Genomic DNA, 18951 nt, shown 5'->3' with positions numbered 1-18951 from the left:
AGGACCAGTCAGAAGGTTTATGTAGGTAGCAACTTCCCCATGTTAGCCTGGTACCAGCAGAGAGATGGAGAAACTCCTAAACTGCTCATTTACTATGCTAGCTATCGACAATCAGGGACTCCAGATCGTTTTACAGGCAGTGGATCAAACTCTGACTTCACTCTGACCATCAGTGGAGTCCAGACTGAAGATGCAGCAGTTTACTACTGTCAGAGTTTTCACTATATCAGTCAGGATGTGATCACACAGTGAAAAAGCGTCATACAAAAGTATACCCTCAGTCAGACTGAACAGAAACTGAACTGACTGCTGCAGCTGGAAGCTACTGCAGAGACTGATACACTTCACTGAGGACACACACACACACACACACACACACACACACACACACACACACACACACACACACACACACACACACACACACACACACACTGTGAATGAGTGGAAATTATGTGTGTGCTGGTGTTGTAAAGGTTGATAGGAGCAGAGTAGAGAACTAAAGCAGACGGGAGAGGAGCAAAGCTGCAGCAGAGTGGAGAGTCAGCCGGAGAGAGGGCTGCACTGCATCCAGACTTAAATAACCTCCTGCTACTGGGAACATCCTCAGCTGTTCCCAGTTGCTCTAACCATCACCTGCAGAGAGAGCACAGACAGCTGAATCACACACCTAACTCAAGATGACACCATCCATTCATATCACATTAGAATCTCATGTTCTTATTGGATTCATGCCAGAGAATCAACAGGAGTCAACTTGGAACTCATAAAAATAATAAAAAAGAAATCCTATAACTGCATCTATATAAAGTATATGCAAAAACACAATTTCTCCTACATGCAACTCAACAACCCACCAAATACATTGAGATCATTCTTGACTTTGGAAACAGCAAAACAATCTCTTCACAACGTCCATCCAGTAGCTGTTGAGCTTTCAATCATACCACATGATCTTCAGAGGTGGGACCAAGTCACTGTTTTGCAAGTCACAAGTAAGTCTCAAGTCTTTGCACTGAAGTTCCAAATCCAGACTAACAAATCCCAAGTCAAGTCCCAAGTCAAGTCCCAAGTCATACACTTTGTATTTAGAATTCTTTAACAAGTCATAATATAATCTTCAAATGTAGACAACAGAAAAATTTAACATTTAAATTGCACAAATCATGAATGCCTTTTTAAAAGAAGTTTTATCACGTGCTACTGAACATAATAACACTGACACAGCAGTTTAATCCTTTCATAATGTATTATATCTAAATGAAATAAAAAGATAAATGTAAAAGAAAAAAACACAAACATAGTGTGGCAGTCTGCCAGAAATAGGTCCTAGAGTTCTATAGTGAAGTTATTCACTTTATGAAGGAATAATCTGTGCCTGCATGTGTGTGAGAGAGAACGGAACAGTTTGCATAAAACAACATCAACGAAGGAATAAACGGTTTCATTCACCCACAAGGTTGTGCTTTTTCTGTTACTAAGGGTTACCCCAAGATTTCTCTGCTGTAACGTTAGCATTTACTTTTCTTATGTTTCAGGTTAACAGAAGCTTCAAATGTCGAAAAAGAACTTGGAAGATGTTGCATCTCCATCTGTAATTTTCGACCCAAATATTTTGCATATTGCCATCCATTTTTTTTTTTTGGACCACCATGTAGTCTTTATACGCAAACAAAATTATCTTTTGTGTCATCATTTACAACTGGCACTCAGCAACATAACTTCACTTCTTCATGTTTGTCTCCGGCATATGCTGTCCGGTCTGCAGTCTGTCAGATCGGCTAAAATGGATCTAGGTAATGATGCATTCATGAAGTATCGACTTGCTGGGAATTAATAGCATTGATTCAGGAGAAGAACGGAAATTTATTTTTAATGTCAAAAACTTCTGGTTGGAGTTTCTCATGCATGTCATCTGAGATGCTCGGCCTCAGCCTTCTCTAAAGACTCATCACTGCTTAACTTTGTGAAATCTTCACATTACAAACACCCAAACTTGTCAATCCTGCATTAATATTAATATAACTAATCGTTTAAAAAAAAAAACAATATTACAATAAACTTGAACTGACCTAAAAAAGAAAGAAATAAACATCTTTTTCAAAACCAAGTTCTTTTTTGACATTTGGCATCCCAGCTAAGGAGTGGCTCTGGCTTTGCAACGCACTGAAACTTTTTCATTAAAAATACGGAAATGACCAAGATGGATGTTGACAACACTGGCCTCAGCTTTCTATAAAGACTCATTACTACTTCACTTCGTGAAATCTTCACATTACAAACACCCAAACTTGTCCAACCTGCATAAATAATATCACGAATCATTACAAACATATTACCAAACTGGAAAAAAAGAAGAAAACTGTCTACAAGTCACTGGATCAGTTTACTACCAGACTTTTCAATATCGCTGTCCAGGACTTTCAGAGACACTAGGCTTGTTCGAGATGAACTGCACCTCGCCTGTAAAGTGGATGAGAGCAGGCGGCAGCAGCAGGGGGCGGGGACAAAAAGGCGCAGTCGGACACATTTTCCATCAGCCTTCAAAGCACATAAAGGGATTCACAAACATGTTTACATCATATTTGATCATCTGTAGGCTACCTGTAGTTTGCAGAAATGCTTGAGGAAATTGCATATGCGTTTTTGATGGCTGAGGATATTCAATATGAGGAGATGCCCCTTCTTATCCACGAAGATGGACTTCAACAGAGAAGATGATTTAACGCTAAATATTTCAAAGAACAGTGCACACATGGCCACAGTTCATTTAACCTAACGTTAGTGGTTTAATTTTTCTGATCACGTTCGGTAAAAGCACTTATCAGTTTTGATGATGCTCCAAAATGATCAGGTAATAATGAGTTTAGAAATTTTCCTACATTTTTGGCAAATTGAAACACTCATAAAAATGATTGAATAATAGAGGAATATATTATATATAATATATAATAATTTGTATTGTTACGCTGTTTAAGACAGCGTTTGGTATTAAATAGATGATTATCATTTGTCAGCAAACCATATTGATTCAATAACTGCTCCAGAAAGCACAATGACTTCTTAATAACTCTGTATAAAATCAGCTTCATTATTCTTCTCCTAGGTTGGTTCCAAAAATACCACATTTTGTTGAGGAAGTTGTACCTTTGTACACCGTGACTGACTTTAAAAGTAATTTCAGACTGTCGAGATGACAAGTAGAGGTAAGTAGAGGTAGATTATCTGACGCATTTTAATAGGCTATTATCACTGATATTTGTATTATCACTGATATTTGTAGCCTACGTCAATCTGATAATTATTTCTTCTTGGCTATCTAGGATGTTATGACAATGTTGGGACCATTCTATACAAACAGACAGCATACCAAGTTGCCTGTAACCCATGCTGTTCTTGCCTGCCTGTGGTCTCTAGCCCCCCCAGGAGTCATATAGGGGTGTTGCAGACAGATGTAACATTTCAAAATCCACCATGTCAACCCATCTCCATCACTTCTGTTCCCTGGTCAACACACATCTGTCACATCACATTGCATGGCCTACAGGGGAAGCAGTTCACACATCGCAATTACATTTTCAAACAGCCGGCTTTCCAAATACAGTCTGTGCTCTTGATGGATGTCACATTCCCATTGCCTATTATAACAGGAAACAATTTTACTCCATCATACTCACCGGATTCTGTGACAGCGAGCGCCACTTTTGTCATGTTAATGCCGGTCACCCTGGAAGTTGGCATGATGCAAGAGCATTTCGAAACACAGATGTAACACGGCTACTGGAATTAAATCCTCAGGCCCTGGGTACCAGAGGGAATGCACATCATTGCTGAGTCAGCCTACCCTTTGTCGCTACATTTGATGAAGCCCTACAGGGACAATGGCCACCTTACTCTACAGCAGAGGCGCTTTAACAGAAAGTTCAATGTAGCTTGTGTGGCCATTGAGCATTGCATGGCATCTTCTCTCAAAGTCCAGGAGGCTCAAGTGTCTGCACATGAAGGAAGTGGCAAACATCAGTGCAGCAGTCACAACATGTTGCATTCTACACAACATTTGGTTAGATTCTGGTGACTGGGTTGATGAAGATGATCAGGGTCTTCATCAACAGGACTTTGAGGATCCACACCAACCACAGCCCAACAACCAGGATGCCTCTCATTACAGAGACATGATTTGTGCCCACCTTTAAGGATAAAATACACTTTAGTTTACAGTCATATCCCCTTTTCTCCCCTCTTTCATTTACACGTTTTTGTGAGCTGGTGTGCAGTATGTGACAGGGTGATGTGAGGCACCTTGGGTCAAATGCCAAGTTTAAAATACGTAAGTACGTAAGTAATACGATGTTGCAATGTTTTAAAAGGCTCTAAGGAGGCTTGCAACAAATGTGTAAGGGTCATTATAATCAATGTAATGACTTTTGAGACAGTTACCTTACAGTTTTAACCCTAAGGCATTTTGATTTGAAGTGCCTCTACATTATCAAGACTTCTGCTGTTCCTTGGCAACTCATGGTAACTGGGTGGTAAGAACCCAGGCTAAATCAGCAGGGGATCGTGGGAGTATTTCACCATTGTGAATGTGAACCATCAAACCACTGCTCATTTTCTGGTGTTTAAGTTTCTTTATGTATCAATAAGACAGCCACATAATATCATTTAACATCTTTATTTTTAGTGATTTCCTTTCAGCAACCCAATAATTTCTTGTTGCTGCTTTCCTGTTTCTTTCAGTTGGGTTAAGATTTGACCCATGCAGGTCATCATTTTCTTTTCATGTGACCTTCTTTTTCCTTTTAGGCGTCTCCACCTTGTCACTTCTGGCCTCACCAGTGACTCCAACGCAGCCGTCCTCCTCTCAGCATGGGACTGGTATGTGTCATGGAACGATGTGGTGCTCTTTTACTGTGCGGTACGTTTTCTAGTGGGGATGGCAGTTGAGGGACCAGGCTGGTGATCTTCGTTGTCGGAGGGATGAATAACTTCTGAGAGAGTTTGACTGGGGAGGAGTGGTGATGGATTTTGACTGGGGAAGAGTGGTGTGGAAATAATGGTGTCGGGTGGTGCACTCCCCACCCCGGAGCCACCAAATATTTCATCCATTTGCTGTAAAAAAGGACACAGAATTTTAGCCAAAATCAAGACAGGCACAAATTGGTATTTTAACATTCCTTGCTGTGGTAATTCCCCCCCTTCCAGAGTGTGCTGATGAAACCCTATAGCTGTGGGTGGAAAAATACTGAGAAAGAATTATGGAAGACTGATAACCTTTCAGAAAGTCCCCCTTTAACATTTAAGATGTACACACAGAGCAGGCACTTATCAGGTAATATTCCCAGCTGATTTTGCCCTCTCCTGTTGCTCGAGATCTGTCCTTAGCTCTTTTATAAGTGGTAAGCATGTTTCTTCCTTATCTTATCCAGTGTGAATGTGTATCCTCTTTCTGTGAAGGCATGTTCCAGTTTTTTTGTAAAAAGCTGTTTTGTTGTTGTTGATGTTTTGGTATGGTCTGGTCAGCTCCAGTAGCAGCAATGTAGTTCTGTGTGTGTGAATTCTGTAAAAACATTGCAGTATTGTGAAAAGCCATTAATATTATATTGTAATCCTTAGATTACAAACAAATTCACTGTACCTGTCTGGGATTCTGGCTGTTCAGATGAAAATGGATGGAAGCTGCCTGAAGAGGAGGACTGCTGTGGTGGGTTGGTTTCAGGAGTAGGAGCTGCGTGATGGTGCTGGCTGTGTATGGACCGGAGGTGTTGGGTGGGGGAACTATAGGCTGGAGAGGAGGAGTAGAAGTGGGGCCCTGGGTGAATAGAGGTTGAGGAAGACAGGAGGTTGGGTCACAACCCTTGCTGTTTGTGGGTTTACTGCAGAGAAAGAACATTGAAAAGAATTGTCTACATGCATTTTAGTATTCATGTTTGGCATAGTAAAAACAGAATGTACCTTGATTTGTTTTCTACAGCTCTACCATGATCCAGTATGTTACTGGCATATCTGCTGTCTGAAAAAAACAAAACAGACTTCAATCATTTCAATAATTGCCACCCACTTGTATAATGGTATTAAGGTAACTGACTTTTCTTTTTTATACTCACCAGTTGTCAGTCTTTCAGCTGTTTCTCTGCTCACTCTAAGCATCACAGCACCTTGGTTATCCCTCACGGTGACGCTGATTTTTTCCTCCATTGTTGGTGATCAAAACCAGGTTCTGCAGGTGCCTTTTATACCTACCTAATTATCTGACAAGAAATCTCCACACACTTGCTCTATTGTGTGGGAACCCCATTATATTTGCCAACAGGTTTTGCCTATCTGAGTAGTAATTGCATAGTGTTTTGACAGTTTTACTGATGATGTTGTACTGCAATTGTCAAATTAACCCAGTACATTTATTGAAACTGAACTGAATTTGTTTTATGTATATATGTAGCCACAAAATAATTTGTTACACAAATTTCACAGTATTAATGATCTTAATACACACGTAAGATGTGGTTTGTGTTTTGATGTTATTCTCACAAACCCAACAGAAAAACAAAAACTTTGTATGAGTTAATTGATTATTCTGATTAGTGTTAATGCCATCAAATTACTTTTTACAGTGGTCAAGATAATTCGATATTCCAACCTGTGGGATTCTTGAACTAAAAATATTACATTATAATTGACTGTGTTTATATGTTTATATATATATATATATATATATATATATATATATATATAAACATATAAACACAGTATATATGTTTATATATATATATATATGTGTGTGTGTGTGTGTGTCTGTTTGTGTGTAATTGTAGTTCCTTCTTATTTTGATCAGTGCTGAATAATCTTTATCATGATCAACCACACAAGATGAAGCCTCTTAATGCACAACATGAGACCTATAGCCTACAAAGTAATAATGTTAAATTTGGATGGGATGGGATGAAGTCGGACAAAAATCTAACCGGCACGCATTGGTGAGGGGGGCAGCACCGTCAGGGTGGGGCCGGCTCGACCCACTGCAGAGAGAGAGAGATTAATAAAGTTGATATGAGGTCAACTAAACTCTAGCCTGTTGGCTGCAGCAGAGGAGGCTACTAGTTCTGCTGCTCTTCCTCAGATTGGATCAAACTGGTCTTAAAATGTTTCACTTCCCTCTCTGAGCTCGGTAACCATGGCAACAGACAGGCATCACTGCTGAACCGTGACAACAGACAGGTTTCAGTACTAAAGATAAAAAGTTCAAACTGGCTCTCTTTTACTAAACTTTCAGAGTTTAATAGTTCAAAATAATCCACATAAGATGGAGATTGTGAGGCTTTTACTGTTTTTCTTTTACTTTCTTACACATTTCTTGTCCTAAACGAAAACCTCATTAATGATATTTCTTTGTTCTGTTCATGTAAGCAGGAATCATCACTGAACAGTCAGCCTTCATTACTGAAAACATCCAAATGGATATTGTCAACTACTTAATTCGTTTTTGAAACTCATAAAAATATGTCCAATAGCTTCAAAATCATTATTGTGGGAGAAAGATGGAGTAATACGTATTCACATCAAACACTGAACCAAAGACTATTGGCAGAGTTCTTGAGCCAGATTATAAAAACTACAAATATTCTCTTCAGAGTAATGAGTAGTTTTCTACAACGAACTGACTTTAGAAAGTTAAAGGGGAACAATGCAGCTTTTTTAGCTTAAATTACTGAACAGCTTCGGAGTCATTGGAATGGTTATAGGACTTTTTTCGAGTTGAATGGTGGTCGTCTCGCTCCCCCCTAGCGCCTGTGAGTGGAAAACCCACCCTTGCAACTTTCGGCCTCAGCGTCAGGACGTATGGCGTGATATCAGGTCTCCGCAATGTAACGAATTGCTTCATGGCACTGCACACATACGCCCATTCAGGAGCCGGCTAACAAGGTAGTGATGGAGTTTTTCACACTATCGTCATAGCTGAGCCGGCAAAAAAGAAGCAGAAAGCTAGGAAAGCATTGTCGGAGGAACAGAGAAAGAGGAAACGGCAGACTGACCGAGTGAGGAGTCAGACACGAGTAAACATCGGAGCTGCCAAATATCTATTCTGAAGATGTAGGGGGAGGTCTATAGAGAAAGCTACCAGCAAAAAGCGAAATGGCCAAAACTGCACAGCGCCTTTAAGTTTTAGTGCAACAAGATCATTCATTGTAGTGGTTATTAGGCGGGTTAACAACGCTGTAAAGCCATTACGAATTGCTGCAAATATATGAAATTTTAGATATCTGACTAAATGTTGTAGTAAGGTTGATGAGGCTGTTTGTAAAATCTTGTTATATGAAAAGAAAACTGACAATAACACAGTGCTGCAGATTTCCTTAATGCATGTTTTGATATACTAAATGTATATTATTTATTGTCTTGCAATTAATTTAAATGAGACAGAAGACATGAGATTAGATTGATTTTATTGTCTACCTCAGTGGAAATTTGTCTTTGGTTTCACCCAAAGTACAGCAAAAGTAAATGCAATGCACATAAAGAACACCATTAAAAACATACAGAATATACAGAATACAATATACAATAGTGTAAATGGGCAGGTAGCAGCAGATAAGTTCTATAAATAATACAAGAAAGCAAATCTTATAAAATATCAAGTGTTCCCTGATGGAGGAATTCTGTGTGTAATGGCTGTATGGAATAAGGAATAAAATACTTCTTGTAAAAGTTCCATCACGGTCCATGGGCCCCTATTTAAAATTTACTATACTCTGAAAGAAATTAATGCTTCATACACTTGTAAACAGCATCATCAGAGTAATCAAAGTCCCCTGTTGGGGTCAGTCAAGAGCATTTCCATAGAGAGCCACTTTGCATCAGCAGCACCATGCTCCAGTGCTCTGGGAGAGTTTATAGTCCTGAGAGTTGAACACTGGATGACTGACAGCTGTCCTTCATGACAACAGAAGACACAGAAATCCTCCTCATCAAAAACATGACTTTGATCTCCGTCCTCATCTGGACTCTCCTCTGCTGCTGCTTTACAGGTAAAGTCCAGAGAATCAAACTCCTCTCCTCTATCAACATGCGTCCCTCTGAAATGAAGCCGACTAAACCGGTGCGCTGCTTTATGTTTTGTCTCTGTATCCTCAGAGTCCAGCGGTCAGTACACAGTGACTCAGCCTGGAGCAGTGAGCTCTGCTCTGGGAGGCTCCGTCTCCATCAGCTGTAAGACCAGTCATAGGGTAGATGATGGGACCGGCCGTATCTTGGTATCAACAAAAGATGGAGGAAACTCCTAAACTGCTCATTTTACTACGCTAGCACTCGACAATCAGGGGATTTCAGATCGTTTTACAGGCAGTGGATCAAACTCTGACTTCACTCTGACCATCAGTGGAGTCCAGACTGAAGATGCAGCAGTTTACTACTGTCTGGGGGAATTCTATTACAACAGTCGGTATACGTTCACACAGTGAAAAAGCGTCGTACAAAAACCTCCCTCAGTCAGACTGAACAGAAACTGAACTGACTGCTGCAGCTGGAAGCTACTGCAGAGACTGATACACTTCACTGAGGACACACACACACACACACACACACACACACACACACACACACTATCAAACATGACATACTACACCTTCCATCTTTGAAAATACATTTACTTTAATGCTGTGACGTGCAAAGACGTTAATGTCCTTTACCTCTTTATATTTCTCACTGATCCCTCAGATGAATGGATAAATACATCCTCAGCGTCAGTAACAATCATGTGTTCAGAGTCCACCACAATACAATCTGTTTGTATGCAGATTACATTTGATTTAACAATATAATATAATTAGTTTCCCCTCTTCTAGACCATAATTGTATCAGGAATAAAAGCATGTTTTTTTACTCCTATCACTTCCCTCTTAAATGTACAGAAAAGTCTATTGCACACTTTGTAATGCAGGCGCATAATCACAGTGAGGGACTTCCCCAAATATATGAAATATAGAAATCCCCATCTTAACATTTGTAAATGATCAGACAGCTCATCAGATCCCTCCTGTGCACCGTGCACAGATCTCTGATCAACAAGTAAAACAAAGTCTGTTTCAATCCCAGCATCACTGATACACATGTTGAATAGAAACCAGTGTGTTGATTCTCTTGTAGATTACCACATCTGGACAGATGTGTTTTAGTGTAACAGACTGGAGGATGATCTGGGCTTCTCTCCCTCTGTCTCTTACCTTTTAAAATCTGGGTCTGTTGCTGATTTGTCATTCATATGTGTATATATATCTACATATCTATATCTCTTTTTTCTTGTTTTCTAATCCTTTACTGACTGACTTGATATTTCACCTTTGTTGGAATGCACTAAACTAATGTTTGTAAACTATTATAACAATTGCACCATTTTTCTATCATGTATAAATGCATGATGGAGAAACAGAATCCTTTTTATATGTATGGCTGAGATTTAAAAATAGAAGAATTTCCATCCTTCTTAAAACTATTACATTTTTTTACCATGACTCATCACCTCAGCTGAAAAGTGGCTTTACTCTCTTTACAAAGCACTGATAACATTTTAATGAAAAAATAACAAAATGCATTTAAACCTGCACACCCTTAAACCTCAACCTTTCTTTTACATGTTTCCACAATAAGTGTTTTACGTGAAACCCCCTGTCCCTGTTGGAGTCAGTCAGAGCATTTCCATAGAGAGCCACTTTGCATCAGCAGCACCATGCTCCAGTGCTCTGGGAGAGTTTATAGTCCTGAGAGTTGAACACTGGATGACTGACAGCTGTCCTTCATGACAACAGAAGACACAGAAATCCTCCTCATCAAAAACATGACTTTGATCTCCGTCCTCATCTCTGCCCTACAAAGCAAAAAGGCAGTAACTACGCAGAGTGCAGAACTGAGAAAAATGACTTTAAAGTTATCCTGTCATGCAGCTAAGTAGTTGTAGGTAGATTATTGAACATGTGGCTGTTTTTGTTACTTTATATTAGCTTATTCTTTGTACATATTTAATTTGATATTTTACCCCTATTTTGCAGTTACTGTATTCTTGCTTTGTATTACTTACCAAACACGTGGCACCATACAAAGGAAAAAGGCAGTAACTACAGATTCTCCAAAAACTATTTTGCCACAACTTGGGCTCTGGGTGTGTTAGATACACTGTATTTGAAATAATTGGAACCATTTGTTTTCCTGAACATGGATATACCAAAACCAAAACTAATTTGACCATTTTAGGTCAATATTTTCCACCTGGAAGCTGTTATGGTGCTGAAACGGCTGCTTAAAGTCTCACATTGCTAAGCTGTATCAATGGCCAAATGGGGACAATTTATTTTGAATAGGACCACATTATTATGTATCGCCTGTTAGCATAATGCTATCTGAATGGAACTGTGAGAGGAAGTCCCGCCCTGGCGGCTGACAGGTGTTTATATTGTGATAGCCTAGCCTCTAAATGTTTAATCTGTCACTGTTACTTATCATTCTCCGGGTATTTTCTTTTCAACGCCAGTTCGCAGGGCCGGCGATTGCCATATGCGACCAAGGCGATTGCCTAGGGCGTCTAATGTGTTGAGGGCGCCGTGTCGCCCTTAGGTTTACTTCCCATTAATAATAGAATTAGATCGACAAGCGAAATAAAACGTGTTTATTAAACATGATCATCCTAGGGCGCCCCCTCAGCCACACGTTTACTTGTCAACCTTTCATTACACAACGTTTCCAGTCTACGGGTCAGACTCAGACACACGGAGCTCTGAAGCAGACCTGTGCGTCGCTTAGTGTCCACTCTCGCTGTAAAAATGGAGACGAGCAGCGGCACAGACACCGGGGGCGTCGGACTGGGGGTAAACCCAATACTGATTACCAGGGCCCAAGGGGAGAGAGGTCCCTTGAAAAGTCTGGAATATATTTTATTTTACCTGGATAATTTTATTTCATAAAAAAATGTCATAATGCATATCAGATCAAATGTAAAGTAAGTGTATTGGCTGAATAACTATGTTGATTGACTGACTACATTTTGTATACAAAAAAGACTAGCTAAGGTCTCAATCACCCCTTGCTAATGCGCCAAATGGTTTAGTCCATCTGCACACATTTTGTTTATGTTAGTTCAGTTGAGCGTCTGGTGGAGCACAAACTTGTGCTGTAGAAATGTCTTTCTCAAAGAAAGCCAAATCATGCTACCAAAAAGAAAGGAAAGACAGGAGAAGGAGAGAAAACAGAACGAGGGGAAACAATTGGTAACTGACTTCTTTTCAAAGAAAGGTGAGCACAAACTAGAAAACGAAATCCATGGTGCTAAACTGCTTGAATATCTCAGAGACAACCCATTGAAAGAGCAGAACATACACTTTCAAATGATAATTTGGTTATACATGTAATCTGAGGTAAAATAAATAAACTACACTAACAACGCTGCTTGCATCCAATACACCATTGTAATAGCCTATTTAAAACATGTTTAATTTAAAATGAATAGGCTATATAATGTCTATAATTAGCAATAAAAGGCTAATCAGTGTCATAGGTAGGTTGGTAGTTCATCAGTAGATATATATCATGTCAACATTATAGTTATGTCAGATTTATTAGAAGCAGATCTTCACATTGTGAAACACATGGCCCTCAGTTTCAGAAACCGTCCCACCAGGGAGTGGAGTAGCAACAGACCCCTCATCCTCCTCTTTGGATTTGAGACAAGGGGAGCTTATATCAAAATTAAAGCAAACCATGTTTAGCCATTTTGTCTGAAAGGTGTTAAGTAACACTAACATCTTAGTGTTTTGGCCCAGGGTCTTGTGCTACGCCCCTGACAGACACGGAGCTGCTGCAGCGCACCTTCCGTGGGCGCGCTCTGCTGTGGGCATGCTGCAGCAGATGTGTCCCTATTTCTGCGTAGTTCTGTGTTTCCACCTCCGATGTAGAGCAGCGTAGCCTACAGCCACCTCCCTAAACTGTCTCATTCAGAGACCAGCGTCCCAAACGAGGCTCTGAGTCTGGCAGGAGGTCTGAGATCTACCGTATCAGCAGAGCAATCACGTAATGCACAGCAGACTATGGTGCAGGTGGATTATTTTCTGAAATAGAGTGACTTTATTCTTGTAATAGCTTATTGTATTATCACTTTATTTTTCTCAAAATATCACGACTCCTCCAAACCTCAGAGAACACAGATGAGATATACTGTATTTTGAATGTGCACAAAGTTTTGAACATGAGCAGAAATCTTGCTTAAACACATCTGAAATATTACAGTCCAGGGGTTTATTAACTCATTAAAATGAATTCATGTATCATTCAGGTGAATCATTTTAATATGCACATTTAAGGAGGTTACTTCCTCAACAAAACAAGCAAAAGTGGGAAGAGTAAATGATGCCTAGGCTACATGTGTTGTGACTCAGATATAATTAGAAAAGTCAATCTACGGGAGAATAAATAGTTGAAAGCAATACAGAATGTCTGAGAGCCTTACTGCAATATATTCCATTATGTTTTTATATTTGGATTGTAATCTTTAGATATAAAGATATTTCTAGTATAAATTGTTTCAGAAAAAGGTAAAAAAGTAAAAATTCACCAGAATGCAGGAAATGAAGTATTTAATGCTAAAAATGTTCAGGGGGTGGACCCCCAGACCCCCCCCATCATAAGTCAACATGCACACAAATCTGTAAACAAAACACTGGCCTCTGGGTTGCCAGACCAGTTATGATTAGACCAAATGTTGGTGCCATCTAACTTACATGGAAGCTAGAAACTAAAATGAACATACATTGCTACTCTATCGCTGACACAGCGCTGTGGAGATCAGCGCAAAACTCGATCTTGCCTAGGGCAACCAAAGGGCTAGAACCGGCCCTGTTTGGACGTCTCATGTGTATGACCCTCTTCAAGACCATCCAGATCATCTCTATTGGGGTGAGGTCTGGGCTCTGACTTGGCCACTCCAAAAGGTGGATTTAGTTTTTCTGAAGCCATTCTGTTGTGAACTTGCTCCGGGGGTCTTGGGTCGTTGTCCTTTTAAAAATAAAATAAAAAATATATAACCATAATAATAAATAAATATGAAAATAAAAAAATAAAAATCACCCACCTTCTACACAGTTTCAGCTGATGTACAGACATTCTCACATTTTACTGAAGAATTGTCTGATATATTTGGGAATTCATCTTCATCTCAATGATTCCAAGCTGGCCAGGCCCTGATGCAGCAAAGCAGGCCCAAATCATGAGGTTTGCTCCACCATACTTTACAGTTGGGATGATGTTTTCATGATATGCCGCGCCCTTTCTACACCAGGTGTAGTGCTGTGGGTTTTTTCCAAATAGTTCAATCTTAGTTTCATCAGTCCACAAAACATTTGTGCTCTTTTGAAAACTTCAGGCTAGAAATGTTCTTTTTAGTAAGCAGTGGCTTCCATCGTGGTGCCCTGCCGTAGATACCCTGCTTGTTCAATGTTTTACGTATTGTAGACTAATGAACAGAGATGTCAGCCAGTTCCAATGATGCCTTCAAATCTTTGGCTGTCATTCGGGATTGTTTCTTGACCTCATTGATGAGTCTTCGTTGTGCTCTTGGTGTCATTTTGACTGGGCGCCCACTTCTTGGTAGAGTAGCAATAGTCCCAAAGTGTCTCCATTTGTAGATTGTTTGCCTAACTGTAGACAGATGGATTTCTAAAGTCTTTGAAATAACTTTGTAACCTTTGCCAGCTTCATGTAAATCAACAATTCTTGATCATAGATCCTCTGAAAGCTCTTTTTGGTGAGGCATGGCTCACATAAGTGTGTTCTTCTTGTGCAGCACAAACTCTAAAAGTTTGAGGGGTTTTTATCAGTCAAAGTAGCTGTAGTCCACACCTCCAAACTCATTATCTTAACGAGACTCCACGTGTGCTAAAAGCTGACTCCAATTAGCTTTTTGGAGGTCATTAACTCAAGGGTTCACGTACTTTTTCCACAAGCACGATGCAGTTTTTTTAGTTGTTATTAATAAAGACATGGAAGATCAAAAAACTTTTGTGTTATTATTTTGGACACATTATATGTGTCAATTCCCTTGACTTAGATGAAGATCAGATCACAGTTTATGACAAAGTTATTCAGAAAACCATTAAATTCCAAAAGCTTCACGTACTTTTTCTTGCCACTGTATGTAGGTCCATGCTCTCAGCACTGAGGGGGAAACAGCATGACATGTTGAGGACAGCTACAGTTCACTGACTCTGTGTGTTTGCATATGTGTCCTGCCTCTCTGCTCCCAGCCGTTAAGAGGCCAGTGTTGATCATTTAAAACATGCAGAGTATACAAAATACAATATAAAATAGTGCAAATGGGCAGGTGGCAGGAAATAAGTCTATTAAAAAATACGAGAGCAAGTATTAAAAAATTGCAAAAAAAATGCAGTTATTCTGTGTTCAATGCCTGTTTGGCATAGGGAATAAAAGACTTATTTTATATGTTCCTGCTGGTCCTGGGAAGCCTAAATCAAACATTTTGAAAGATTTGTCAAGAAGTCAAAGTGTTATTGAAAGATCCTAATCAATACTCTGATAAAGTGATTGATCCATTGATGAACAGCATCATCAGAGTAATCCAAGTCCCTGTTGGAGTCAGTCAGAGCATTTCCATAGAGAGCCACTTTGCATCAGCAGCACCATGCTCCAGTGCTCTGGGAGAGTTTATAGTCCTGAGAGTTGAACACTGGATGACTGACAGCTGTCCTTCATGACAACAGAAGACACAGAAATCCTCCTCATCAGAAACATGACTTTGATCTCCGTCCTCATCTGGACTCTCCTCTGCTGCTGCTTCACAGGTAAAGTCCAGAGAATCAAACTCCTCTCCTCTATCAACATCCGTCCCTCTGAAATGAAGCCGACTAAACCGTGACGCTGCTTTATGTTTTTGTCTCTGTATCCTCAGAGTCCAGCGGTCAGTACACAGTGACTCAGCCTGGAGCAGTGAGCTCTGCTCTGGGAGGCTCCGTCTCCATCAGCTGTAGGATTAGTCAGAGTGTTTATTCTAACTGGTTAGCCTGGTACCAACAGAGAGATGGAGAAACTCCTAAACTGCTCATTTACGATACTAGCACTCGACAATCAGGGATTCCAGATCGTTTTACAGGCAGTGGATCAAACTCTGACTTCACTCTGACCATCAGTGGAGTCCAGACTGAAGATGCAGCAGTTTACTACTGTCAGAGTGGTCACTATCCCAACAGTCAGTATGTGTTCACACAGTGAAAAAGCGTCGTACAAAAACCTCCCTCAGTCAGACTGAACAGAAACTGAACTGACTGCTGCAGCTGGAAGCTACTGCAGAGACTGATACACTTCACTGAGGACACACACACACACACACACACACACACACACACACACACACACTTTTACAACAAAATGTAGACACACCACGATCAAGTTTTTACAAAAGATATTTATTTAAACAAATCAACCTAAATTAAAGGGTTAACTTAAGTAATTAAAGTATGGGCTGTGGATATTAGTAAAGTGTCAGCGTGTAATGTGCATGAGTGGTAAATATGTGTGTGCGGGTGTTACAAAGGTTGATAGGAGCAGAGTAGAGAACTAAAGCAGACGGGAGAGTCAGCCAGAGAGAGGGCTGCACTGCATCCAGACTTAAATAACCTCCTGCTACTGGGAACATCTAGCCTGACAAGCCAGACCCACATCCAGATGTTGGGTCTGGGAACTCACCATTGACAGGGCTCAATCCGAGGGGCGGGATAAACGGTTGTCTTTCAAATTCCCTCTGCACATAATAGGATAGCGCTACAACCAAGCAGAGCAACGAAGAAGGTAGCAAAGTTTTTGCCGTATCCGGTCGGCAAAACTCTGAACACATCTTCCTTTTTTAAGAATGACTTCAGTGCCGTTCTTTGTTCTTTTCTCAAAGAAAAGCTGAACTCCAAGTCTTCCAGAAGACCTCTGTTCCCAGCAGCAGCAGCCATAAGCCCGCCCACCGAGTCTATACATGATGTGATTGGCCTGACCAAGTGCCTAGACCCCCCTGGCTGCAAAATAAATTTGCTGCCTCTAGGGTGCGTCTAGATTTCTAGGCTAGGGAACATCCTCAGCTGTTCCCTGTTGCTCTAACCATCACCTGCAGAGAGAGCACAGACAGCTGAATCACACAGCTAACTCCAGGATGACACCATCCATTCATACAGTAGCGGTTCTAAATTTAATTACACCCTGGGCGAGACCCCCTTCGAGCACATAGTAGTTTTTAAAAGACAGAAAATACAGATTATTTCGTTGCTGCATTATGACATCACTATCACTCCATTTGATTTCAATATCCCTAAAAGCACGTTCTGAGTGTATTTATATCAATATGGTTGTTAATACTCAGGTGTCCACTTATATATAAATTATGTGAAAATGTACCCCAGCGCATACAGTAAGGCTATGCGACGTCCCATACTGTAACTTTTTTCATGTAAAATGTGAATATGTCAATGGATATTCCAAATATATTTAAAACTTAGCCTATAATGAACTATGTGTGGAGCTAATTCTCTGCTTTGGTAGGACTGGCGCTCACACTGACACACACACACACACACACACACACACACACACACACACACTTCCGTGGCCGTGCACGCCGCTCCTCCTTGTGAATCCTAAATATAAGTATAACAGCGTCTTTTTTTTTTTTGACAAGTTGGATTGCTTTCGTGACCTTCTACTATCTAGTCTACTTTTAGTTTTTTTTTTTTTTTTGAAGTGCTCGTGCCGCCCCCCATGTGTCATGAAAAATGCCGCCCCAGGTGGCTGCCCGCTTCGCCCGTGCCAAAAACAGCTACTGCATTCATATCATCATTCATTACAGCGAGGTGTTCTTTCTGCTGGGCTTTTGGCCTGTTGCATCTCCAACGGTGCCTGAGGTGGACTGTGCATGGGAGGGGCGTCCTCTTCCCTGAGGCAGGCCTAAACCTGACCGCATACCGCGAGGTTTTGCCTCAGGGTCTTCAGCTGGGGACCACCGCTCATTGACGTTTCGCCCTTTAACCCAGAACATCTCCTGGTGGCGGGGCAGTGAACAGGGACGTCTCCCTGACACCACCTGCAGCAAAACCTAATTAGATGTTACTCCCCAGGTCTTGTCTCATCGTTTCAGCCAGAGCCAGTGGCTTGCTTTCTCCGCTTCCTCAGAGACCTCTTTGGTGGATCTGCTCAGTGTGGCTCCACGTAGTCCCAGGTCCTTGAGCAGACGTGATGTTGATCTGCCCACAAAGCCTCTGGCTCCCACCTCCGCCGGGTACAGCCTCACACTCCATCCACTTTCTCTGCACTCCGCCACCAGATCTGCATACTTCGCCTCACATAATAATCTCATGTTCTTATGCGATTCTTGCCAAAGAATCAACAGGAGCCATTTTGGAACTTATACAAATAAGAAATAAGAAATCCTATAACTGCATCCATATAAAGTATATGCAAAAACACAATTTCTCCTACATGCAACTCAACAACCCAACAAATACATTGAGATCATTCTTGACTTTGGAAACAGCAAAACAATCTCTTCACAACGTCCATCCAGTAGCTGTTGAGCTTTCAATCATACCACATGATCTTCAGAGGGGGGACCAAGTCACTGTTTTGCAAGTCACAAGTAAGTCTGAAGTCTTTGCACTGAAGTTCCAAGTCAAGACTACCAAATCCCAAGTCAAGTCCCAAGTCATACACTTTGTATTTAGAGTCCTTTAACAAGTCATAATGCAATCTTCAAATGTAGTGTAGTATCTGGACTTCTAATGGACCTTTTACAAACTTTGTCTTAAGTTTTTGGTAACAAAAAGAAACTCGTATGAACTTTAGCCTACATTCGCTGGACACTTCTCTGGAAACATCTGGAAAGAATTAGGGATGCCCTTGTTGGCTTGGTTCCAAAAGGATGATAGC

General features: G+C 40.6%; 1 gene segment (V, D, J or C); it reads left to right on the top strand.

Annotated features, from left to right (window-relative positions):
- The first annotated feature begins 15781 nt into the window (after nt 1-15781).
- Nucleotides 15782-16298, top strand: LOC120571958. The segment is given in 2 exon segments: nt 15782-15833; nt 15941-16298. Coding segments are annotated over 2 exon segments (372 nt in total).
- The last annotated feature ends 2653 nt before the right edge of the window (nt 16299-18951 follow it).

Source organism: Perca fluviatilis, chromosome 13, assembly GCF_010015445.1.
Source record: "Perca fluviatilis chromosome 13, GENO_Pfluv_1.0, whole genome shotgun sequence".
Taxonomy (NCBI): domain Eukaryota; kingdom Metazoa; phylum Chordata; class Actinopteri; order Perciformes; family Percidae; genus Perca; species Perca fluviatilis.
The sequence above is the reverse complement of the archived record's forward strand: the minus strand, read 5'-3'. Positions and strand labels throughout refer to the sequence as shown.